This window comes from Theropithecus gelada, chromosome 1 (assembly GCF_003255815.1).
Source record: "Theropithecus gelada isolate Dixy chromosome 1, Tgel_1.0, whole genome shotgun sequence".
Taxonomy (NCBI): domain Eukaryota; kingdom Metazoa; phylum Chordata; class Mammalia; order Primates; family Cercopithecidae; genus Theropithecus; species Theropithecus gelada.
The window spans coordinates 69,076,243-69,101,117 of record NC_037668.1 but is presented as its reverse complement, the minus strand read 5'-3'; the positions used below and the strand labels follow the sequence as shown (position 1 = coordinate 69,101,117).

The 24,875-nt window shown below is 58.1% G+C and overlaps 1 protein-coding gene and 1 long non-coding RNA gene across 2 annotated transcripts; one reads left to right on the top strand and one right to left on the bottom strand.

Annotated features, from left to right (window-relative positions):
• Nucleotides 1-2,082: 2,082 nt before the first annotated feature.
• On the bottom strand, nt 2,083-24,166 carry FOXO6 (forkhead box O6). The gene is made up of 2 exons (XM_025358210.1): nt 23,488-24,166; nt 2,083-4,259 (listed from the first exon to the last, which is right to left on the bottom strand). The coding sequence occupies exons 1-2, from the start codon at nt 23,899-23,901 to the stop codon at nt 2,991-2,993; spliced, it is 1,683 nt and encodes a 560-aa protein (XP_025213995.1). The 5' UTR covers nt 23,902-24,166; the 3' UTR covers nt 2,083-2,990.
• Nucleotides 10,174-10,800, top strand: LOC112607130. Its single transcript, XR_003115742.1, has 2 exons — nt 10,174-10,334; nt 10,561-10,800. It is a non-coding gene; the product is annotated as an uncharacterized LOC112607130 (long non-coding RNA).
• Nucleotides 24,167-24,875: the final 709 nt, after the last annotated feature.

Below are 24,875 nucleotides of genomic sequence, written 5' to 3'. Positions count from 1 at the left end.
GGAGCCCACACCCAGCTGGGCTGTCTCAGAGGCTGGCTGTGGGGTTGGGCTGGGGCATCTGTCCCAGGGGAGAGGGGACATCAGCCTCTATGTGCTCCCCACTTGGCAGGGACGCTCACCATACCAGGTTGGGTCTCAGCCCCAACTCAGAGCCCAGAACCTGTGCGGATTCTACTGGTTCCGAGTTCCTCTGCTCCTCTGCTCTCAGCCACTTCATTAGAGGCAGTGGGGACTGCACGAGAGCCTGGGCATTGGAGGTACACACTCAGGGGCTCTGTGCCTTGCCAATAGAGTGACCTCAGACAATAATTCCTATCTTATTTGCTCCTCAAAACAAATGTGTGAAACAGGTGCTCCTGCCCCATCTTCCAGACTGAGAAAGGAAGGCTCCAGAAGGTAAGAACATTGGGTATTCCTTTCTAGGACACCGCCCCCAGTTCCCCGGGGTCCTGGTTTTCCTTCTCTTCTCCCTCTCAGCCAGTGAGTCCCTCCTGTGCCAAGGTGTTCATCAAAGCAGACTTGGACTTTCTGCTCTTGCAACTCTGCAATCCTTCCCCTCCCAAGCCACTTCCAACCCGTCAGTGACAACTTCTGTGCTCCTGATCCTTGACCTCCCTTTCCAGCCCAGACACCTTCTGGGCTCTGACCCCACTATGCATGTGGACACCTCAGGGCCACTATGTTGCCCAGTGCCAGAGAATGCCATTTCACCTAGTGTGTATGCTCCTGAACATCTCTCCCTCTGCTCCAAATCCCAAAGATTCTCATGGACTATAGCTCAAATGAGCACATCAATTTCCCTAGGGCTCCTCCTGCTTTGGTGTGCCCCATCTCAAGGAATGGCCCTGTCTCCCCAGATACCCAAACAAAAACCATCAATTGATGCTTCCCTCTCCTTCATCCCCCAGGTCCAGTCTACAACCAAGTTCCCAGTGACTCCATATCCAAAGTACATGTGAACTCATCCTTTCCCTTCCAGCCCCACTGTCCTCCCCCATCCCCTGGTTTGAGCCACATCAGCACCTCCAGCTGGACCACATTGTCCCTCTTCCACTGTTGAACCCTCTGGCCCATTAGCCTCCCTGCCATCAGTAATCTGTCCCTCTCTGAACTTTAGCCACACTCAACTGCTTTTGGTTCTGGAATCCACACATCTCTTGACTCTGGGCCTTTGAACATGCCATTTCATCTGAATCCCCTTCCCAATGCCAATTCCTCCTACCAAGCTTAGCTGAGGCAGCACCAGTCCAGGCACCTTCCCTGACTCAAGTCCAAGATGAGTGCTGCCCCATCATCCAGTCCCACGACAGCCACCTGGCTCCTCTCGGATCATCACAGCTTTCATCTATAATCGCCTATTTGCTGGCCTGTTCTCCCCAGGAGCCTCTAAGTTCCTTAAGGGTAGAGACTGTGTCTGTGTGGCTCTAGGGCAGCCCCAGTGCTTGGTATAAAAACTTAACCGGTGCTCACCAAATCTTCCTAAAATGAATGAGTACAGGACCTGTGCTGAACACTTTACATACCTTTCCTCATGCCTCACAGACGGTCATGAGATGGATGGTACTACTCCATGGTGTAGTACAGGAAGAAAGGCTTCAGAGGTTGAAAATTTGCCCAGGGTCACACAGCTGGTAAATTGTAGGAAATGGATTCCAAGAGCAGTCTGTGCACCTCAAAGGGTTCTCTTTTCACCATCTCTACCCTCCTTCCCAAGTTATTTTCTCTGACCTTGTTTTCTCATCTGTACAACGGCAACAAAAATCGTGCCCAACACAGAGCCTGGCACTAAAGGTTCTCAGTAAATATTTGTGCATCCTCTCCCAATCTCTGAGGCTTATTTAGGACGCATTTTCCTGGGCCAAAACTTCGTGCATGCACATGTTCACAGAAACAGGTGCAGAGCTCCACGAAGCACAACTTCAGCACGGGGGACTCAGCAGGCGCCTAACCACTATGTGCTGGGCAGAGTACCCAGACACAAAGCCGCAATAGTGACTCAGGCACAGGAACCCTCCTCCTGCCCCAAGTTCCCTGTCAATTATCCTCTGCCACCACTCCCCTCCCGCTAACCCAAGGCGCGGGAAATATTTAAAACAATTTTATTCATGAAAATATGCTGTACAATGCACTCTACACAGCCTCGACACGGCACACACGCACACGCACACTCTGACGGCACGGCCACGGTACACTGCCTACGATACGCGCCGGGGACGCCGCGCCCACCGCCCGCCCCGGCCGGACACTTATAAATATGGGAGAAGGGCCAGAACTGGCGCGGAGAAAGGGGCGTCGGGGTTGGGGGTGGACGGGGCTGAGGCCCGCTGGAGAAGCTGAGACCGGTACTGGGGGGTGGGGGCGGTTGAAGAGAGGGACTGACTCCGACGGTGGAGGGGAGAAGAGAGGGCCGGCGGGGATGGGAGGGGGAGACTGAACTGTGGGGGTGGCGGTCGTCGGAGGGCGATTTGGGGGTGGAGGGCTGTTCAGGGTGGATGGATTTAGGTAGGTGTGTTTTCAGCAGAGGGTTGCTGGCTTCGGGTGGGTGAGACTAAGACCAGTGGGAAAGTGTGTCAAGTGGGAATCAGATTCATGTTTGGGGTGGGCGCGGGGTCACGGCTAGGGCTCCGCAAATTAAACTGAAGATTTGTAAACGCTCCCTGGCCCATCTCCTAGTTGACTTCCCCGACCACCGTCCACACCAGGCGGCCCACCCCGCTCCTCCCTACTCCCGGCCAGCCTGGAATTCAGCCTCCTCTCCCAGGCTTCCTGCCCAGGAGGAGGGGGTGGATCTCAGGAGTGTGGGCAGGAGCAGTGGGGTGCCCTGGCCCCTCCCTCCCCCTCCCCGGCGGCCGGCCTCCGAGAGGGGTCTCTAGCTGGGCTGGGGCCGCCTCCTGGGGAGCTGGAGTCGGGGGCGGGGACCCGGGAATCGGGATGGGAAGACAGAGGCCCCTTGGGGACGGGACGGGGCGCCCGGGGGCGGGAGGCGGCCTTCAGCCCGGCACCCAGCTCTGGTTGGGGGGCGGGGCCCCGGCCAGGCCCGGCGGCGGCGGAGGCAGGGCCGAATCGAAGTTGAAGTCCATTTCGTCGCTGTCCATGAAGTCGTTGAGGATGATGGACTCCACGTCGCACTCGAGGCTCCCGCTGAACATGTCGAGGTCCAGGTCGGCCGGGAAGCGGTCGGGCGCGGCGCCCAGCGGCCCGGCGGCGGCGGCCGCGTAGGGCCCGGGTAGCGCGTCCAGCAGGAGGCCGCCGGGCGGGCCCCCGAAGGCGGCGGCGTGGCCGGGCGGTGCCAGACCCGCGGCGCCCGCCTCGCCGGGCAGCGTCATAAGGCTGATGGGGTGGGCTAAGGCACTGCGCGAGGGCGCGGGCGGCGCGTATGGGGCCGTCCCCTTGCCAGGGTAGGCGGCGGCCGCGCCCGCCAGCGCCAGCTCCCCGGGCGCGCCCAGCACCGGGCCGGGCCTGGGCGCGGGCGGCGGCGGCGGCAGCAGCGCGGGCAGCGCACCGGGGCGGAAGGGCGCGGCGGCCGGCGCGAAGCTGGCCTGCTTGTTCTCCTGGATGGTCTGCATGGGCAGGCGGCGCAGCGCGCCCATCGCCTGCGGCCCGAAGCCCCCGCCCCCGCCATAAGCGCCGCCCTTGCAGCCGCCGAAGTAGGCTGGCGTCCCGGTGCGGGCCCGCGGCCCGTACGCGTCCTGCGCGCCGTCCAGCAGGCCCTCGGGCAGCCCCGCGCCGCCGCCGCCGCCGTGCAGGCCCAGCGGGCCTCCCAGCTCGGCCAGGCGTGGCAGCTCACCCGGACAGCGCGCGCCTAGCGCCGGCGACAGCGCGCTGGCGGGACTCGGGTACATGAGCGGCGACGATGGCGCCAGGGCCTCCAGGGCCTCGTCGTCCTCCAGTTCGGCCGCCTCCCCGAGCAGGGGTCTCCCGCCGCCGCGGAAGTCGGCCCAAGCCTCGTAATCGTCGCTGGCGTGCGAGGCGGGGCTGGCGGCCCACTTGGCTGCGGCAGGCACCGGCCCCGGGGCTGGCGCGCCCGGAGAGCTGTCGTCCGGGCTTCGCTCGGGCGCCTGCAGCTGCTTCTTCTTGCTCGCCTTGCCCTTGATGCGCAGGAACTTGGCCCCGTTGTCCATGGACACGGCCCTGCGCCGCGGGGTCTTGCCTGTCTTTCCACCCTCGGGGTTCAGCATCCACCACGAACTCTTGCCGGTGCCCTCGTTCTGCACGCGGATGAAGCGGGTGTGCAGCGACAGGTTGTGCCGGATGGAGTTCTGTGGCCAGAGACAAGGACGCGGGTGGGAGTCGGGGGTGAGGAGGCCATGGGGAAGAGAGGACGTGATGGGAAGAAGAGGGGGAAGATAAGAGAGTGTAAAAGGAGGGGGGAGACAGGGATGAAGATGAGGTAAGGGGGTTGGGAGAGGGAGGGGACAGGTGTAAGTACCGGGTTGGACAAACCCAGAGTACCCACCCTCTGCCCCAGAACCGCACCGCCATCCCTCCCCACTCCCACACAGAGACTGCCCAGAAGGTGGGGCCAGAGCTTTGGTCTTAGCCTTTCCCTGGGGGCATGACCAACCCTGTGGGCTACTCTGAGCCTGCGAGGGGCCTGCAGCAGGGAGCAGGACCCCCTCTCACCAGCTCAGCCAAGCCCCACGCGGGGCTAACCAGGCTGCCAGGGCCCCCAGCAGATTACGTAAGGGCTTATGCCGCTGCGGCTCATTTGTCCGCCCCCCTCCCTCCCCAGCCTGGCATGGCGCCAGGAGCCCGAAAACCCAGGGCTCCAGAAATCAATCTCGCGGTGACTGATTAAGCCCTGTTTAGAACTAATTGCTCTTTCGTGTGTGGGGAGAATAAATTACCTGCTTTAATTTCGTGTCTTTAAAATGCAACTGCAGGTAGAGAAGACTGTTAACCCTTTGCTGGGAGGGCCTGGCCAGGGGAAACAGAGTAGGCTGGGGGTCCCCAAGGTGGGTCCAGGCCTGAGACTTTTCAGAGGTATCACCCCAACTCCTCTGAGCTGCTGTGAACTCCAGAGGGCTTGGATTCCAGCAGGTCCCTCAAAAGACATCCTTTTGCCACAGAGACCTCAGCCTCTTCAGTGCCCACCTTCAGGCCAGCCCAGCTATCCTGCCTGCCCTTTGGGCTGCATCCTGCCCTCTTCTCCTGACCCACCTGCCTGCCCTCCAAGCCCCTTCCTGGTGGAGCCTTCAAAAAATCCCCACAAAGTGTGTGGCAAAGTCCCCGTTCACACACCAGAAGACCTAGGCTCAGAGAGAGGAAGTGGCTTGCCCAAGTTGGCCTTTTCTGCTGTCCCTCAGTTCCTCCGTGGGCTTCACCTCTGCCATCTCTGCATACATCCTCTTTTTAATTCTGCTGTGCCAGTCTCCAGTGCTTCCCATGTCACTGCCTGCTTTTGCCAGGCCTGTTCTGAGGACAGAGGAAGGCAGGGAGTCCACTGGCCCCACTGGAATCTGGAGTAGAACTTCTGCTGGGCCTGCCGCACCCCACCTCTGGGGCCTCCCACCTGGTGGCCTCAACCGCCTGGTCCAGGTACTGCTATGGAAACAGCAGGGGCCTGGGTATCAGAGGGCAGGACAGGATGCCTGGCTCTTTGGCTGCCTAGCTATGTGACCATGGGATGTTTACTCAGTTTCTGTGAGCCTCAGTGAACTACTCTGAAAAAGTGAGCTACATTCAGTAACTACCTCGTAAGGCTGTAAGATCATCACATGTGCATGAATAAATGTTTGCACACCAGGTGCTGATAAACGTAGGTTATATCCTCACTCTGGCCGGAAGATCTGACTCCTTAGTTCCCCCAACAGACCTGCTGTTTCCATCTCTTTAACATCATGCCTTGTATGTAACTGTGCTGGGCACCAACTCTGGGAAGATGGCATTCTCCAATTTCATACACTGGGGACAGGAGGCCCAGAGGCATGATGTAACTTCCCATGGCCCCACAGCTAGGCAACGATGCCAGGTACCACTCCAGCTCTGCCCAGCTCATGGACCTGCTCTTAACCTGTGAATCCACCCAGCCACACTCACAGCTCCAGCTACTGCTCTCTGAGGCTCTCCCCCCTGCCTCCTTCCCACCAGTCTCCGGGAGGAGGGGTCCTTCCTGCTGCCCAGGGTACCCTCCAACCCCTCACCCCCAGCTCCAGGCACTGACCTGACTCCTCAGGGCCCCAGGCTCCCTGTCTCTGGCACTTTCTGGCCTTTGAAGGCAACAGCTGGGACTTGCCAGCCTTGCCCTGCCTGGTTCTCCTGAGACCCTGAGGGGAGGGGAGCTGGGCCCCTAGGGAGCAGTGCTCCCTCAAGTAGATACCTGCTTCCTGTTCCCACTCCTGCACCTGGCTCCGGAGCCCCTCCACCACACCTGTGTTCAGGCTCCTAGGAGGCCTCAGTTCTCCTCCCCCATAGGACTGTCTGGCTTACAAGAGGCTCCATCTCCCACCTCCCCATTTCTCTGTCTGGAGGTCACTCAGGCAACACCTCTTTATCAATGTCATTATATCCTGGAGGAAGGACAGTACCAGGTACCAGCACCTAGCCAGCACTTGTCCATTCAGCCCTGGGTACTCTAAGTACTTTATGTAATGTAATCATTAGTTGAACTCCATACAAGTCAGGGATTGTGATCCCTATCTCATAACCAGAGAATGAAGCTCAGAGATGTTAAGTGAGTTGCCAAGGTCACACAGCTTAAGTGCTGTGCCAGGTATTGATTTCAGGTTGGTCTTTTGTTTTGTTTTGTTGTTTGAGACAGGGTTTCATTCTGTAGCCCAGACTGGAGTACAGTGGCGTGATCTCAGCTCACTGCAACCTCCGCCTCCCAGGCTCAAGTGATTCTCCAGCTTCAGCATCCCAAGTAGCTGGAAGTACAGGTGCGTGCCACTGCTGCCCGGCTGCTTTTTGTATTTTTAGTAAAGGCGTGGTTTCGCCATGTTGACCAGACTGGTCTTGAACTCCCGACCTCAGATGATCCCCCTGCCTCGGCCTCCCAAAGTGCTGGAATTACAGGTTGGTCTTATTCTAAGTCTAAAGGACATCACATTCTGCCATGGAAGACAGAAACACGTCTGAGAATCCCAAAGAATCTTAGGAAGCCAGTATTCCAGTGCTCCTCAAACTTTCCATGTAAACCATCCCTAGAAGCTGGCAGCAGGGGAAGTCTGGGGGCATGTTGCACAGGCCAAAATTTCCTGCAAGTCTAAGCTTCCTTTTTAGAATTCAAGGAAATTTTGCATATACTTCATAATCCATTCACATTTTCTTTATACACATTATTCACATGTTTTAGAATTACCGCCAAGACAAGCTCCAGGCCTCTGAAGGTTTGCATCCTTCCCTGCTCTGTCCCATATCCAGCCAGGTACCCCTGGAGCTCAGGCCTCAGCCTGAAACCATGGCTGGCCCAACCCAGGGGAAAGAAAGGACTTGCCCAAGGCTGTCCAAGACCTGGTGGCAGAGCAGGGATGTGAGCCCAGGCCTCCTGACCCCCAACCCAGTGTTCTTCCCACTACCAAACCTGACCTAGACGAAGTTTCTCCTTCTTTGGGGGCCTCAGTGTCCTGAACTGTAAACTAAGGAGATGGGCAAGTTGTACTCTGGGGACCTTTTCAGTTTGGCACTGAAAATCCTTAGAATCATTCAGTCCAGAGGTTTTCAAACATTTTTCTTAAATAGTGGAACTCTTTCTGTAAATGAGATTTAGTGCAAAACTTAAGCATTACACACTCAAGCCATCGGGGGTGGGGACAGGAGTACCTGGATCCCCGCGCACTCAGCACCCTTCTTCACAGAAAACGAAGCTCCTGGGGAGGATTCTGCAGGCCAGATGGATGGGGTCGTCAAGGCACAGAGGGATGCCATGCCTTGCTCAGGGTCAGACAAGGTGGCTCAGAGCTGAGTGAGGACTGAGGCCTCTGACTGCTGAGCTGGGCTCTGAGCCAGGTGTGCTCCAGGGCTGTGCCCCATGAGAGAAGCTCAGGCCCTGCAGCCCAGTCTGGCTCCTCAGGGCCCAGCCACCTGGTACCAATCAGAGCTCCCTGCCAGATCCAGTGGCAAGCACTGATCACAGCTCTGGCTCACACCACAAGGCCTCCTGGGAGGCCAGAGGCCATGGAGGAGGTGAAAGAGGCAGAGGAGGGAGACGCCTCTGCCAGGCAGCAGTAACCAGGGCTCCCTCTTAGAGTCACCTAGCAACCCACCACCATAGCCACAGCCCTGGCATGCCCGGGCTCCCCTGGTGCCCAGAGCTGGGCACAGCTTCTGGGGCCTCATGCCTCCCACATCTACATCCAGACCTGGAGCATGCTGCTAGGGGAGTCAGGACCTACCTGATTCAGGGCCCAAGGGAGACCATCTGGGGGAAGAGGGTAAGGACAGTGGGTTATATCTCATGCCTACCCCGTTCTCCCTCAGAACCTGGGCCAGGGAGCCCAGCACCCCAGGGATTCTCCCACCAGGGAGGAGGCTAGAGTAGGGCAAAGTACATCAGCTGTAGCATTGGAACTGGATTCCAGTTTCAGCCCCATCACCCATGAGTGCTATGACCCTGGGGCAAGATGCTTTCATGCTCCATTCCTCAAATGGCTCCCTGCTCCCTCTCTCACCTCCTTATAGCACGCCACACAGCAGCCAGGGTGACCCTTCAAATAACCAAGATCACGTCCATTCCTGCCCAGATCCCTCCGACACCCTCCATCTCACTCAGAGTGAGGAACAAAGGCCTTGCCATGGCCCATAAGACCCACAGTGACCATGCAGGTGCCCCGCTCCATCCCTCCCTCCCATCCTCAAACCTGCCAGGCATGGTCCCGCCTGCCCCTAGATATCCACAGAGATCTCTCCTCTCCTTCCAGTCTTTGTTCAGATGTCACCTTTTGGAACGGGGCCCATCCTCACCTCTCTTAAAAACTGTTCCTCTTCCCTGGAATTTCTTGGCCCCCTGATCCTGCTGTATGTTTTTCTAAAGCATTTTCACATTCTAAATACATTATTTATCCTGTCTTTATATTAGAATATAAGCTTCATGAGGGCGGTGATTTTTATCCTTTTTTAACTGTACCTCCTGTGTTTGGTACATACTAGACACTTAAATGTTTGCCAAATGAATGAATGGATGAATGAATAAGAGAAAGTGTGTGCAAGGAGGAGTAATACTGTGTTGTAGGGAGATTAAATGAGACTGGGCAGAGTGACTGGCACAGAATAGGGGCTTTTCCAAACTGGGCAGAAAGAAGACACAGGCAGGATGAGAAGCAGGCAGTGGGGTGACAATGTCCGCAGCAGTCTGACCCACTGAGGGGTGCCAGGGAGAGGGGTAGGGCATCCGTTGGGGGTGAAGGAGAGGTCCCAGGATGCACAATGCAGCTGCCTGCCCTTCCCAGCCCCCCATCCTGCTCCCCAGAGAGACTTGGATAACCCAGGGCTGGCACACGCCAAGGTCTCCCCTGGGTCAGAAGACACTCCAGGAGCCCCAGTGGGAACAGAATAACCTCGTCCTTGCTGACGGTGCCTCCCTCATGGACAGGGTCTGATCCATTTGGTGGTGGCAGCTCATCTATCCAGCAGGACACCCTCATCTATTCCCAGGATACCCTTCACCCACGAGCAGTAATGCATTCACCTGACAGTACAACCCCATTTATCCAGCACACCAGTCCCATTTATCCAGCAAGTACAACCTCATTTGCTAACAGCACTCCATTCACCTGACGGGCCCCCTCATTTATCCAGCAGGACACCCTCATTTATCCTCTGAGTCGGACACTCTCCTTCCTCCTGTGGTGTGGCTGTGTTCTCTGACGGAGCAAGCCGACTGATCCAGCAGGACGTCATCTCTACTACAAGTACACTTCATCCCCTGACAGTACAACCTCATTTATCTAATAATGCAGCCTCACCTTCCCTCCAAGTACCACCTCATTCCCTGACAGTACAGCCTCGTTTATCTTCCGGTACAACCTCATTTCTCCTCCCAACACAGCTTCATTCTCCAACAGCTCAACCTCATCTAATCTTATGTCTCCAGTCAGGGCCTGCCAAATCTCCGGGGGCCAAAGGAGAGTGTAGAGAAAAGAGAGGTCCCCTCATTTGCTGTCCTCCGCCTACAAGGGCTGCCTGGTGCTATAACCATCCAATTTCTCGAGGCCCAGAAGGGGCCATGGACTGTGAGTTCTAGGCTGCTTGGCCAAGCCAGAGCTCCACTATTGCCCTGCTTCCTGTTCTGTCCCCACTATGGCTACCGAGGGCCCACAGGATGGATTCTGGGACATGGACTCATGGTTGCTGTACCATCTTCTTCCTTCCTTATTTATTTATTTATTTTGAGCCAGGTTTTTTCTTTTTTCTTTTTTTTCTTTCCTGCCAGGGTATTTATTTATTTATGTATTTAGAGCCAGGGTCTCCCTCTGTCACCCAGGCTGGAGTGCAGTGGCACAATTATAGCTTACAGTACCCTTGACCTCCTGGGCTCAAGTGATCCTCCCACCCTACCCTCCCGACTAGCTGGGACCACAGGTGTGTGCCACCACACTCGGCTAATTTTTATATTTTTTGTAGAGAGGCGGTTTTCTTATGTTGCCCACGTTGGTCTCGAACTCCCGACCTCAGGTGATCTTCCCGCCTCGGCCTCCCAAAGTGCTGGGATTATAGGTGTGAGCCAACTCGCCTGGCCATCTCTGTGCCATCTTCTTCTGATCCTGGGGAGTGGGACTGGGGAAAGTTACCTTTTCTGGGAGACATTTAGTGGTGTGCTGGCAAATGTTTAACCACCAGTTCTTCTGGAAGTTTAAAAAAAAAAAAAAAAAAAAAAAAAAAAAAAAACCCCATCTGATTTGATCTGTAGCTTTTGCTGCTTTCTGTGGTATGGATACTCACATCATGGCCAATTTTAAGCTGCCACATGACGTCACTGAGTGCAGAATTGGGAAGAAGTGTGCATGATCGGCCCTCATGAACCAGTGCAAGCCAGCTCTCACACACCACTGGCATGTGCTTCAAATGCTGAAGCCAGAGAAGGGCACCCACCTACTACATGCCCAACATAGGCTAGGCTCCTTTAATCCTGATAACCATCCTGTGAGTAGGTACTTCGATTTTACAAAGGGGGTAAACGGAAGCTCAGGTGGGTTAAATGACTCCTGAGGCCACAAAGCTGGGAAATGATGGAGCCAGGCTTGGGTCTTAGGGCTGCTGGATTCCAAAGCCAGGGCGCGCTTCCCACACCTACCCCAACGTAGCAGGGGACACTATGCTCTGCTGTCAACCCCAGTGGCCACCTCCACCTTGACGCTCAAGCCCAGGCTCTCCTAGCTTTCATCAGAGACAGGAGACAAGGACCGCGCCCCCACCTACCACCGACCCTGTGCTACCTCCTGGCCTCCCTGGTACCTGGGGTCTTTCAGGATCCTCCAAGTGTGGCCCTGGGTCTTGTGTCCACCCTCGCAGCCCAAGCTCAAGGTCAGGTGTGGATGCCTGTCCAGATTGTATCACAGTTAAGGCTCAGCCCAGCCCCTCCCTCAGGAGACTGATCCTGACTACCTGATGGGGACAGTGACCCAGCACCTGTTACTGCAGTGATCACCTGTGGGGCTGTGGTGAGGGCTCTGATCCCCTCTATGATTCCCATTTCCTCCTTCCCTCCTGGCCTTCCTTCCTGCATACGGAGAGGTGAAAGACAGGGGACAGAATCCTAACTTCATCCATGTGATAGTGGCCTCCACTGTAATGGGAATAACAATCCCACCATCCACAGGGACACATGGGGCCTGGATGAGACCCCACATGTCAAGAATGTCATCCCATCCCTGTCTCGGAGCCCCAGGAGCCTCCCCATCCCACCCTTTGCCCCCACCCAACTCTGGGGCCCCAGCCTGGCCTAGGAACACACACCTGTGTCAGACAGAGCCACAGACTCCCTAAGAGTCACTTGCCCTGCCATCTGGGATGAAGTTCAGGTTCTCAGTCCAGGCCTCTTCCTGGCAAAAGAGGTGACCTGGACGATGGCAGGGACCTGAGGCCATGTGCAAATCCTCAGCACTAGAGTCTGCAGTGGAGAAGGGATAGAAGGGCAGGTGGGGGCCGTGGGGGCACAGATGTCTCCAGGTGAGTGGGCTCAGGATCAGCAGTGGATCCCAGAGTGGGCAGCCTGGGGCCCGGAGGAACCAATATCCAAAGCAAGGCATGAGGCTCTGGCACTCCCCAGAGAAAGCAGAGCCCACACACCCAGGCTGGGCAGCAAATAAACCAACAGAAGTCCAACCTCACACTACTCCAATGCCCTCTTCCTTTCACCTGTGGGCTTGGGTCCAATCCCAGGCTGATAATTAAGAGCCCTCTGATGTCCTCCAGCCACTTTGGATATCCCCATCCCTGTGCCTTTGCACACTATTCCCTTTACTCTTGTCCCTCTCTCTGCTCTACCAGTTCCTGTTCCTCCATCAAGGCCAGCTCTGTGGCACCTTCCTCATCCCCTATGCAAGCCCCAAAGACAGATGCTCCCACCTCAGTGCTCCTGCAGAGATCTAACAGCAAACCAGAGTAAAGTGGTGTCTGAGCTAGCCTCCCTACTCGAACTTTGTGGGGCAATCCTTGGCTCATGAGAAGTCAGTAGCCACGAGCTGCTCAGGCCTGGCTTTTCTGTAGTTTCTGTTCAGCAAAATCTCAGGCCAGAGCTCCAAGGCTTGCCCACCCTCTACCAGGGTCCTGTCTGAGCCTCCTCCCTGCTGCTTTCTCCTGCAGCTCCTGCTGCCTCTGCCACCTCCCTACTTGTCCTCAGTACTTCCTGCCTCCTTGGGAAAGTGAGGCAGTGAGCGGGGAAGGACTATTGCTTCCAAGACATTGACCACATGCCATGCCCTGTGCTGCCGCTCGAAAATTATCTCATTGAATTTTTGTAACAACCCTCTAGTTGGTTTATTGTCCCCATTTTACAGATGAGAAACTGAGGCTCCAAGAGACAAACTGACTTGTCCAGGGTTGCACAGTGTAAGTGGTGGTGCAGGAATTTACACCCAGGGCGCTTGCTCTTTCTCCTGCCCTGAGAGACCTCCAGAGAGGAGCCAAAGCCAAGCAGAAGCTCCAGGGTGAGCCTGGGGTAGGGGCAAGGGGACTGTCCACACTAGTTCAGCAACCCCTCCACAGACCCTCCTTCATTCAGGATTAAAAAGAACTCCTAAATGCAAAGCATTCAGACTTTTCCATCTCCCCTCTCAGTCTTAGCCCCTCCCTCCCTCTGCAGGCAGCACTTCCCCACTCCCCTGCCCCAGGCCCTGGGAGCAGCTGCAGTGACCTCACCCAGCCCTGCCCTGAGCCCAGCTCTGGGGAGGGCCCAGCAGCTGTGCCCCAGCCCTGCAGGCTGGCTCCTGGGGGAGAAAAAGGAAGAGTGGGCATGGTGCCAAGAGAACCATCTGCTCTCCCAGGGGCACGGCCACCCGCACAGACACTGGCCTTGCCCCCAGGGGCCGCCCTTGGCCCTCTGTCCCCATGCCAAGGGGCTCCAGGAGCCCAGGGTGGTCCACCCAGACCGGGGCACCAGCCCTCATCTGCCATTTGTCTTCTCCTAGAAACTGAGAGGTCCTTGCAGGACATGTTGGAGCACTTAAATGTCCACTGGAAAATGAACAAGTGCTCAGAGTAAGCCCTAGGGGCAGAGGCCAGAGGCCAGGGTAGGGTGTGCTGAGCACTGCCTCCCCCAGCCCCGGCCCCAGCCTTGTCGGGCTAAGAGCCCTCAATCCCTTCCCGGGGCCCTCCATCTCTGCACATCTGTTCAGCTGGCAGGTGCCTCAGGAAGAGGGCAAGCCCCTTCCCCCAGGGCCCCAGCTCAGGTTACAAGAGGAGGAGGAGGAGGCCAGCTGAGGACAGAGGGAGGGGACAGGAGAGAGAAGCAAGAAGCTTCACAGCTTCCCAGAGTGTTGGGGGAGGGGAACTCAGCGCTGAAGAGGGAAGGGCCATGCCCAAGGTCACACAGCTTGCCAGTGGGGCAAAGAGGAGCCAATGTCCAGGGGCGGGCAGCCCTGGGTTCAAGGGTGACTTTGAACAATACATTTCCTTCATCTGTGAAAATGGGGTGCTGGCCGGGCACGGTGGCTCATGCCTGTAATCCCAGCACTTTGGGAGGCTGAGGCAGGCAGATTACGAGGTCGGGAGATCGAGACTCTCCTGGCTAACAGGGTGAAACCCCGTCTCTACTAAAAATACAAAACATTAGCCGAGCGTGGTGGCGCACGCCTATAGTCCCAGCTACTCTGGAGACTGAGGCAGGAGAATGGTGTGAACCCGGGAGGTGGAGGTTGCAGTGAGCCGAGATCGGGTGCTACTGCACTCCAACCTGGAGGACAGAGTGTGAGACTCCGTCTCAAAAAAAAAAAAAGAAAGAAAATGGGGTACCTAAAACCTGCCCTGCTTGTCATCCAAGGCTATGGGGAAGGCTCTGGAGGCTAGAAAGCAACAGGTCCAACTAAGGGCAGGAGGGAGCTTGGACATCTGAATATCTGACACCTCGGTCTCAGGGACAGGAAAGGGAGGCATTAGAGGAAGGACCCTATTATTATCCTATTTTGTAGAGGAAGAAACTGAAGCTCAGTTGCCCAAGGCTACGCAGAGGGTAAGCAGAGCTAGGCTCTGCCTGCCTGTTTGCCTCCAAGACTCCTAACCACATGGCTTGGCCTCACCTAAGGGATTCTCAAGGCACCAAGGGGTGCTGCCTATGCTAGGCCTGGCATCTGGGACTCTTTGGGCCTCTGCCCTATCTCAGGCTCACTTTCTCCCCAGGACCCCAGTAGCAGGCTCACACTGGGTGCCTGGGCCAGCCTCTCTCTCCTGTCCACTCCCCACAGCACCCTTGAGTGACCTCTGCCCATGTCATTCCCATGGAGAATTCACATTGAGAAGCCCAGAGCCTGGGATGCTCTTCAAGGCCACTCACTTGCTTTCCCAGCTTCAACGCCTGCTGGGCCCCACATAAGCACAGCCAGACCCTCAGGGGCTCCCCACACAGTCCTGAGGTCTTGACCTTCTTTGTCTGCTTTGTCTCCCTTCCTCTATTCTACCTCCAAACACTCAGCTCATTATCTGGCCTTCCATCATGACCCTGAGCAGATTTTACCCTGCATCAGAGTCAGTGTCCTCGTTTTATCTCCCTAGCTTGACCCCTGCAGGCTGGGATCTCAAGGTCAAGGAGCCAGTCCAGTCCCCACCCAGCAGCCCTGCATAATAGGTACCTAGTGGATGTAGCCCTGGATCACAGGGAATGGAGGGAGTTGCCTCAGCCCTGGGGTCTGCAGACGAGGGGAACATCAGGCTCGTCTGCCCCCACCCTCAGGGAGCTCTCAATCTGGGAATGGGAGCCAGGGACCCCAGGGCTATTCCCCAGGCCAGAAGCCTGAGGGCTAAACTCCAAGGGATAGCAGAGAGACAATGACTGGGAGGGGAAGGGGCAGAGGGGAGGAAGGTCAGAGCCCTGGGCTAGGGCGGAGTTAGCCCTGGAGAGTTTCCTTTCTGCCACTTAGAGTAGGGTCCTGTTCCAGCTGCTTACTTTTCTCATTCTTGTTCCCTCACCTGCAAAATGGGGAAAGTAACCCTACCAGCTTCACAGGGTTGCTGGGAAATTAAATGAAAGAATGTACATAATGGCACATGGCAGGTTGAATCCTGAGCTAGAATAGTTTAGTGTAGCTAAGGCAAGGGTCAGAAGATGGGAGGGTGGCTGGAGAGGTAGACTAGGGCTGGTGGCCAGGCCTTGAGTGTCCTACTAAGGCCCGGGGACTGGATTAAGCAGCTATACACATGCCCCTCTTCTCTCCTCTTCTCTCCCTCTTCTCTGCTCTCTGACAGCAGGGGCTGTGACTTTTAGTTTCTTCACCATTCCAGTTCCAGAGAGGCTTCCTGAGTATTTACAACCACACAGACTCTGGCCTTGCCCCCAGGGGCTGCCCTGGGCTCTCTGTCCCCTTGCCAAGGGACTGCAGGAGCCCAGGGCAGCCCTGCCTCTCTCCTGCAGCAAAGGCTCCTGGTAGCAAAGCATATCAGCCCTAGCTGTGGCTCCATTCTCTTCATCCATGTCCTATATAGTGTGATTTCTAAGCCATGGGGTGGCTGCATGATGGTGACGTGGTGGCCCAGTCCCTGGGTGCTGACTACATGGGGTTCAGATCTCTGGAGGACCCAAAAGGAGTGAGGAAGAGGGGTGTAGCCTCAACCTGGGCAGCCTGCTTGGAGAAGAAGCTGGTCCATGCTGGGAGGAAGAGACAGGGGGACAGGCAGGAGGCCAAGAAGCCACCCTCTAAGGTATTGGTTCAGAATGACCTGTTACCAGCCATACACAGATTCCAGAGCTCACCCCGATATAGAGGATCTAAGCTGGGGACTGGAAGCCTGTGTTGTCAGAAAGCTTCTAGGTGACTCTGATAATCAGCTAGGTTTGCAAACAACTAAGGACTTGAGGCAGGAATTCTCAATCAGAAGTCTTGGGTTCCAGAATCACCTGGAAGGTAGGGCTTTGTTCAAACCACCCAAGACCCCACCTAGTTTCTGAGGGATATCCCGAGGGGTCAGCCAAGGAGAATCAATAGGTGCCTTGGTGACCGTGTGACAACGGCAGTGGGCGTGGGTTGAGAATTCCAGTGTCAGGTGTGAAGGTGGAGATGCCAGGGCGACCTGAGATCAGAGGAAGCAGGAAAAGTGGGAGAAAGGGCAGGGCCTGGACAAGGTAGGCTGAGGGCCTATAGGTCCCAGCAGAGCAGTTTGGACTTGGTTTACTTCCAGGTGAACCAAGGAGCCCAGGAGGGTTCTGCAGCAGGAGAGCCTGGGGGCAGGAGGGCTGGCTGGCGTGTAGAGCTGACAGCACCAGCACGGGGAGATGCAGAAATGTGGCAGAGACAGACGAGTCTGCAGCTAAATCCAGGCTCCGCTATGCTGCCTTGGCCAAATGACCTCATTTTTCTGGGCCTCCATTTCCTCAACTGCAAAATGGGGTTATTAATGTGTACCTAGCGGGATCCAGGGAGGATGAAATGAGAGAATGTATGTGAACTGCCCAACTGACTGCCTAGCACCCAGACATTAATTATCTTACCTCTCTTTCTCCTTTCCATAAGAAGCACCCCCACTTACAGACCAGAAAGGTTTCTCTCTGCAAAGAGGGAGGCCCTTGGGGGAGGGTGTGGGAGGCCCCTCCCCCACACGCCACCTGGCCCCCCTCCCACCTCCACATATGGGTTGGGGGGTGGGGAGAGGCAGCAAACAGCCAAACCCTCCCAAACAGGAGTTGGTTTCTATGGTAACCAGGGTGCCAGGAGAAGGGGGGTGCTCCAGATCCAGCTGTCCCCCTGAGAACCCTACCCAGGCCCCAGAGCCTGAGCTCATGCCCATCCAACACCCTGAACCCCCATCTGCCTGCTCTGGGGGCCAGCTGGAACTGCCATAAACACTCCTTTCCTTGTACCCAGAGCATATTTGCCACCTGGGTACTGCCACAGACAGGACAGGCATCTTTAAACAGAAGTCCCAAGTTCAAGTCCACCCACACCTGTACTCACATGTGTCCACCTGGGAGAAGTCCTCTCGTACTATGTGCCCTCTGTCCAATGAACCCCTCATGGCTCCAAGAACCAGTGAGCTTGTAAGTTACGGCACTGAACCGAAAAGAGACTGTGTTAAGGCCCTTTGGACACAGATGAGAACACTGAGAACCAGAATGGGAGAGAGGTTTGCTCCAGCTCACACATACAATGGATCAGGTTCCCTACAGGTAGGTGTTCTGTCCAGCCCCTCACCTACTCCTGACTCCACAGCTGACTCCAAATGACGCCAAAGGGCTGGACTAGGACACTGTGTGATGCTGAAAGGGGATGGGGCACTGCTGGGGAGAAGGAAATAAGTGCTAAAAGCTTTAAGACTCATCTAGCAGCCAGGCATGGTGGCTCATGCCACCATGTAATCCCAGCACTTTGGGAGGCTGAGGCAGGTGGCTGCCTTGAACCCAGAAGTTCAAGACCAGCCTGGACAACGTAGGGAAGACCCCTGTCTCTACAAAACACCTTTTTTAAATTAGCCCAGGTGGGATGGCCTGTGCCTATGGTCCAGCTACTCAGGAGGCTAAGGTGGCAGGATCACTTGAGCCCAGGAGGTCGAGGCTGCAGTGATCTCTGCCACTGCACCCCAGCCTGGGTGACAGAGAGAGACCTTGTCTCAGAAAAAAAAAAAAAGACTTGTCTAGCAACAGAATGGGCAATCCCAGAGACGGTGAGTTCCTAGTTGCTGGGAGTGTGTCAGAGGGGGTTGAGTTGGGGAGGAGTCAGGGGTGCGGAGACTGGGTTCCAGGACTCTCCAGCTCTTTGGAGAACCCAAGTCTGATTGGAACGTGAGGGAGCAGGCACCAATCATAGGCAGGTCCAGCCCCACCCTCTCCTGTTTCCCAGGCACCCCCCACTCCAGGTAAACTAGGGTTGGGAAGGGGATCTAGTGAGTCTGCTGGGAGGTAAAGGAAACTGAGGTGAGGAAGGGGCTCCCCCTACTGTAGCTGATATACCCACATCCCACTCAGTACTTGACTACCCCTCAACCCTTACACCCCATGTGGTGGTCACCACTAGCTGCCACTCAAAGACAGGGAAGGCCCTTGCAGAGTCTAAAACACGCGCTTCCCTCCAGCCCCTGCCCCACCTCAATCCTACCCAATGGCACAGAAAAAGCTTGAGCTTGGGGTCCAGTTCCCAGGCCCACCACTTCGCAGGTAGCGACCTCAGGGCAAGTCACTTCCCCACCTGGAACACAGGGATGCCAGCCTGCCTGGGTGGCGGTGAGGGTGTGATGGGAGTGCTCTGGACCAGCGGGTGCCTCTGTCCCGGCTCCCTCAGCCCTCCGCCCCTCTGGCAGGGCCTCTCCAGTTCCCCAACCTAGTCAGTCCCTTGGCTAGTCATCTCCCTTTAGTCAGTCCCTTGGCTGGAGCCCTCAGAGCGTGCAGAGAGGGGCCCCCCAGACCCACAAAAGTGGGGGCTGGGGGCGCTGAACTTTCGAACCCGCAAACCCCCCGCGCCGTTCATTACCTTAACGCGAGTTAAAAATAACCGTCTCATCTCTTTAAATTAGTCTGTCTGCAATTACCGCCTGGCACGGCGCTGCCCGCCATCGTCCCGCTGGAGCGGCGCCAGGTGGCAGGCGGGGCCCTCACCCTGTCTGTCGGTCTGTCTGCCTCCCGGCCCCCTCCTCTCCCGCCGCGTGGCTGCCCCAGGGGCCTCCCTGAGCCCCGCCTCCTCAGCTCCCTAAGTTGCACGGGGTGTGGCGGGGGCAGCCGCTGTGGGGCCAGAAGGGAGAGAGGGGGTCCGCGGGGAGCAGAGTGGGGTGGGGGGGCTGCGCACGGCGGCGGGGGAGGGGCGCCGGGAGGCCCGGGAAGCCGGAAGGGCCCGAAGCGCGCCAGCGCTCGTGGGTGGGTGTGAGCAGGTGGCCGTGGGAGTCTGCCGGGCGTGCCAGCAACTGTGCCAGGAGCGGCTGGCACGGGCTCGTGCCCAGGAGGCGGGCAGCTGCCAGCCCCCCGCTCATGCAGTGAGGGGGGTGAGGACACCCCCCAACCGGGGCTCACACCGCCTCCTCCCGCACCCCCATCAGCCCTTGGGGCTGGGGATCCCCGGAGGACAAAGGAGGAGGAGGGAGCCCTGCTGGAGCAGGCTGAGGGGAGAGAAGGGGGTGGCTTCAGCTGACAGCCACTGCTCGGGCTGTAGCAGGACCCTGCCCCCAGCCTCTCAGATCAGTCCCTCTCTTCCAGCCCACCCCACCTGGAACTTACTGGGCCAGATGGGGGTGGTGCCACCCCTCCTAATCCCATCTCTCATCAGCCAGGCTGCCCCAGCCCCTGGGAGAGAAGGGAAGTTCCCATCCAGTGTGCTCCTTCTGGGGACAGGAATGGGAGGCGCCCAGGCCTGGCCTGGGAGCTCCCAATGGAGCTGGCAGCCAGGAAACACAAAAGCAGGCAGAACAACTCCAGGGGCGCTAAGTGGAAGGTGTGCCAGAACTCAGAGCAGCCTGAAAGGCTTCCCAGAGGAGTCCAGGGCCAAGGGAAAGTGAGACTGGAGCATCTGAGAGAAAGTGGGAGGCTCTATCTGGATATTCACAGTGTTGGGACACTGTAGAGGGACCGCCTATCCAAGCCCCCATCCTAGGCCTGGAGGGGAACACAACCAGCCCCTTTGGTTGGGTTCCCAGCAATGAGCCCAGCCTCTCTAGGCCTCAGCATGGTCTGGGTGTCCCAAGCCTGCTGCTGGTCTTGTCTTCTCCAATTCCTGTCCTGCACCACTCAGCTACCTCCCTGCATCATAGATGTGACCACAGGGATAAGGCCAAACATGTCATCCCTTCCTGATCTGGCCCATTCCACCCTTCCCATGCCACCTCCCTGTCGTGCCTGGACACCCTTGGTTTGAGCCTGGCACACCCAAACTGTCCCCAAATCAGACATGCACAATTTCACCTCCCTGCCTTTGGGAATGCAGTCAATACTTCCTGGAAGACTATCTCCCAAATTCTCCCCTCCCCAATGAAGGCAGTGCAGACCAAGTGCCACCTCCTCTGTGAGGACCTCCTTGACTCCTCCAGGGTATCTAACTCCCCTTCCCTGAACCCGTACCCCCATCCCCAGCCTTTCCTATCTACAAAACACAAGACCTGGGTGTGGAACTGGCTAAGTCCTGATTATTCTGAAATAGATCCAATTAATGCCTTCTCCTTTGGTCCCCCGCCCCGTCTAACACAGGGTTTGGTACACCCCAGGGATTCAATTGCAGTATGTTTGTAGGGGAGGGGAATAAGGAGAGAACAGTGGGCCCTGGCCCCAGGCCTGGCACCTGAGGTGTTCTGTCTGTCAACCTGAGCCTGGCTGGGAGTTGGGATGGCTTTTTCACCAGGCCTCTGGAGGAAATGACTGGGAATGGGGAAGGGCACTGTGCAGGAAGCTCCAGGAATAAGTGGGGAAGTAGGCTCCCTGGGGAGCTGGGTAGAGGGTGAGATAGAAGGGGACAGCATGGGGCAGGCCCCTTTCCAGTGCCTGGGTGGTCTCTGCGAAAACCTAGGTCAGGAGCCCACGTCTGAGGCTCCCTCTCCAACGCCCAGCCCACGACTGGGAGCCCAGGCACAGGGACAATCGGTGTGTCCCTAGCAGTGTGGTGCAGTGGAAACCGCATCCAATGGGCAGGCAGGAGGCCTGGGCCCTCATCCAAAGCCTGCTGCTCAGTGATGCCCTGGGAAGACTCCTATTCCCTTCTAGGGCTTCAGTCTCACCGTCTGAGAAATGAACTCATGGGTCTAAACTATCTCCAAGCATATTCTCAATCACATTTTAGGATTTATACCTCCCTATATTCAAAAGCCTTCAATGTGCCCCTCCCACCCCCAGCTGCCAGCAGGACACTGTTCCAGAGGTGCTTGGGGACCCTGGAGGGAGAAGCATGTAGGCTGGATTCCAGCTTTCCCATCCACTGTGTGACCAGTTCATTCCTAAATACAGGCCTCAGGGCCTTCCTTGTACTTGGGGCCAATGCCAGCTTTGGGGACCCTGGAGGGAGACCATTTGGTCACAGTAAAACCACCTCAGGGACTGTTGAGAGCATTAAAGGCAGATGTGTGAAGGTGCCTCTCACAGTGCTTGGCCCCAAGACCTTCAATGAACTGCAGTTCTCTCCTGACTTCTAGCCTCATGTTTCCTCTTCCCATCTTTCCCCATGCTGCCTGATGCGCAAGCCGAGCTGGAGCTACACCTCCTGCAAGAAGCCCTCCCAGCCACTCTGGCCCAATGTACTGTCCCCTGCCTCAGCATCCTGCGCCATCCACTCAGTTCCCTGCTCTTTCACTAGACACACACTCGTGGCTTCTTGGTGTCAAGACTGTATGCTGGGTGCTGTGGGGACAGAATGGCTCTGACACTGCCACTGTCTTCCAAAAGCAGAGTAGAGAGGGGAAATGAGACAGAACACAAATGACTAAAACCCGCTACCAGCAAGGAGAGGGCCAGAGAACCGGGAGTCCTAAGCTAGCTAAAAAGGGTTAGGGAAGGCTTCCTGGAGGAGGCATCTGAACTCTGTACCCTTGAGGACACTGAATACATCTCCAGGGAGGAGTAGGCCAGGGCAAGGGGAGCAAGGAGGTGGGAACAATTCCCAAGTGCAGGACACACTTGGGAGAAATGTGTTCTGGTGGGGGTTGAGCCCAAGCGGATGGGAGAGGGGATGCAGAAGGAGACCCAGGTCTACTCCTCCAGCCTGTGTTCCTGCTCCATAGTGGCTAGTGAGGGACAGAAGCTGCCAACACTAACCCTGAGAGCCGTGGGCTCCCAGGTCAGGATACCCTGGCTCTACAATGCTGCCCCTGGGTATCTATCTAGAGCTGTTCATGCCCACAAGTCTCCCCTCCTCCACTGGCACACCTCCTTCCTCTGACCCAGCTTGCAGGCACCACAGGGCACAGCCCCCTCCTTTGATATAGGCATGCGTCCCTCACAGAGGCCAGCTCTTCCATAGGGAGGCTGACAGCTCACCTCCTAGGCACAGGTACCCCTCCAGCCTCCTCTCCCCCAAAGGCATAGACTATCCCCACTCTCCAACAAGATGGTCAGGGGAGGAGCTGGGTCGAGAGGCCACAATCCAAGCAAGCCCCTGTCCCCTCCTAAGATGGCTCCCCGCTTTCTACTGGCTGGCACTGAGGCCTCCCTGGGGTACCCTGCCCCTCCCCCAGCCCCTAAATGGATCTGGGCTCCGACAGCCAGGGAAGTGGAAAAAAGCATCCTGGGTGGGTATGGACAGATCCCCAGCTCTCAACACCCTGCCCTCACACCAGCAGGGGCCATCACCAGTGACCCCCATCCTGATCTAAGTAAGGGGGGCAGCAGCCACCCCATGGAGAACTCAGATCTCAGGTCACCTGCCGAGTTCCCCACTCTGTGCTGGTTGGTGCCCTAGGGTGAACTCTGGCACCACAAGAAGAACTGTGGGCCCATGGTCACACTCCTCACCCTGGGGACAGCTCCAGGAAGGGCAATGATAGAGATTTGGGAGGGAAAGCCGGCATTGGCCCCAAGTCATTATTCCAGCGCTCTCAGAAGGGTGCCCTGGTGAAAAGGGTAAAACAAGAGTCACACAAAGCAGACTCGGGGGAGGAGGAGGAGGGTCCCCAATGTCCACGGCCTGGGAATGGGTTCCTCTGCTATGCCCCCAAGGACAGGGTGGGGACGTTCCTCGGGGACGCCTCAAAGCGGCAGTCCCTTGTCACCCCACCAGACCTCCCACCCCGCATCCCTCCCCGCAAGGGAGCACGCACACAGCTGCTCCCAGTACGCCCCCGCCCGTCCTCTGGCCGGCCCCACGCCCTGGGCGCACACTCTGTGACCCCGGGCGGTGCCAAAGAGCCCTCCTCCTGACTGCCCACCTGCAGCCCAGCACACCTACCAGCCCCTGGAAGCCCCAGTCGGCGTCCCCAGCCCCCTCCCCAGTCGGACGCCCCCACCTTCCAGCCGGCCGAGCTGTTGCTGTCGCCTTTATCCTTGAAGTAGGGCACGTAACGGACCATCCAGTCGTAGATCTGCGAGAGCGTGAGCCGCTTGTCCGGGGCGCTCTCGATGGCTTTGGTGATGAGGTCGGCGTAGGACAGGTTCCCCCACGCGTTCCGCCGAGAGCTCTTCGCTTTCCGCAGCGGTCCGACCTCCGCGCCCAGGGGCGGCGCTGGGGCCATGGCCGGGGCCGTAGCCCGGCGCTCCGGCCCGCAGTCCTCGGCGCCCTCGGCCACCCCTGCGCCCAGCGCTCCGTCCTCGTCGCCGGCCAAGTCAGGCTGCGGCAGGGGCCAGGTACACGAGCGCGGCCGGCTCTGCGGCGCGAAGTCCGGGTCCACGTCCACCTGATGCGCTCGCAGCTTCGCAGCCATGGTCCCGCCCGGCTCGGGCGAGGAGGGGAGGGAGGCTTCGCGGAGGGTGGGCGGGCGGCTCCGGGATCTGCACGCCCCGGGGAGGCCCGCGGGAGGGGTCCCTGGCGGCGCTGTCTCAGCCGCGGGGCGCCATGGGCCGAGGCGCGGAGGCAGGGGGCTGGACGCGCTGGGGAGCACGAAGGGAGGGAAAGACCGGGGCAGTGAGGGGGCGGCGGCCCGGGAGCCCAGCGGGCACACACCTCGCCCAGCCCCGTTTCTAGCACCTGCCGCCTGCCTGCGCCTGCAGCCACCACCGCCACCGCCGCTGCCGCCGCTCCCCGGGCGCCGGCCCTGCACACGGGCCCCGCTCTCCCGGGACGAGGCCGGATTGCACCATGCCGGAGCCCGAGCCGGTGCCGGAGCCCGCGCCGCCGCCGCCCGGTGAATGCCGCCGCCGCCGCCGCTCCGGCTCCAGCGCCAGCTCCCGCGCCTGCCGCGCTCAGCGCCGGCTGCACCTCGGGATGGGCGGGGGACGGGGAGGGGGCGGGCCCGGCGCGGGAGGGGGCGGGGCGTTTCGCCCGCGGCCGCGGAATCCTCAGCCAGCCCAGGTGCCCCGCCCGCGGGCTGGGAGACGGGGTGCGGAGCTCCCAGCTCGGGGCGACCCCGCCGCAGCCCCTGCAAGCAACAGCGCCGCCTACGGAACAGGGGCGGAGCGGCTGGCGCGACCCCGCCCCCTGTTCGGCGCGGAGAGGGGGCCTAAGGGGCGGGGCCTTAACGCTCCCATTGGTCCGCGACTGGACTGTCCCGCCCATGGACTCAACAGGATCCCTCCCAGAAGCGCGTCACCGGTTATTGTTACAACCCGGGGTTTCCCGGGGCAACGGGATGGGCGGGGCTCAGGGCACTGGCCCCGCCTTCTACTCCGGTGAGGACTGCCCCGCCCTCTGTTTCTAGACCCCTGACGTTCTCAAGTCTCTGTTCCAGGAACCTGTCAG

Coding starts and splice junctions, on each gene's coding strand:
- FOXO6 (XM_025358210.1), bottom strand. CDS start 23,901: ATGGCTGCGAAGCTGCGAGCGCATCAGGTGGACGTGGACCCGGACTTC. Junction 4,260..23,487: donor ACAGCTCGGCCGGCTGGAAG/GTGGGGGCGTCC, acceptor CTCTGGCCACAG/AACTCCATCCGGCACAACCT.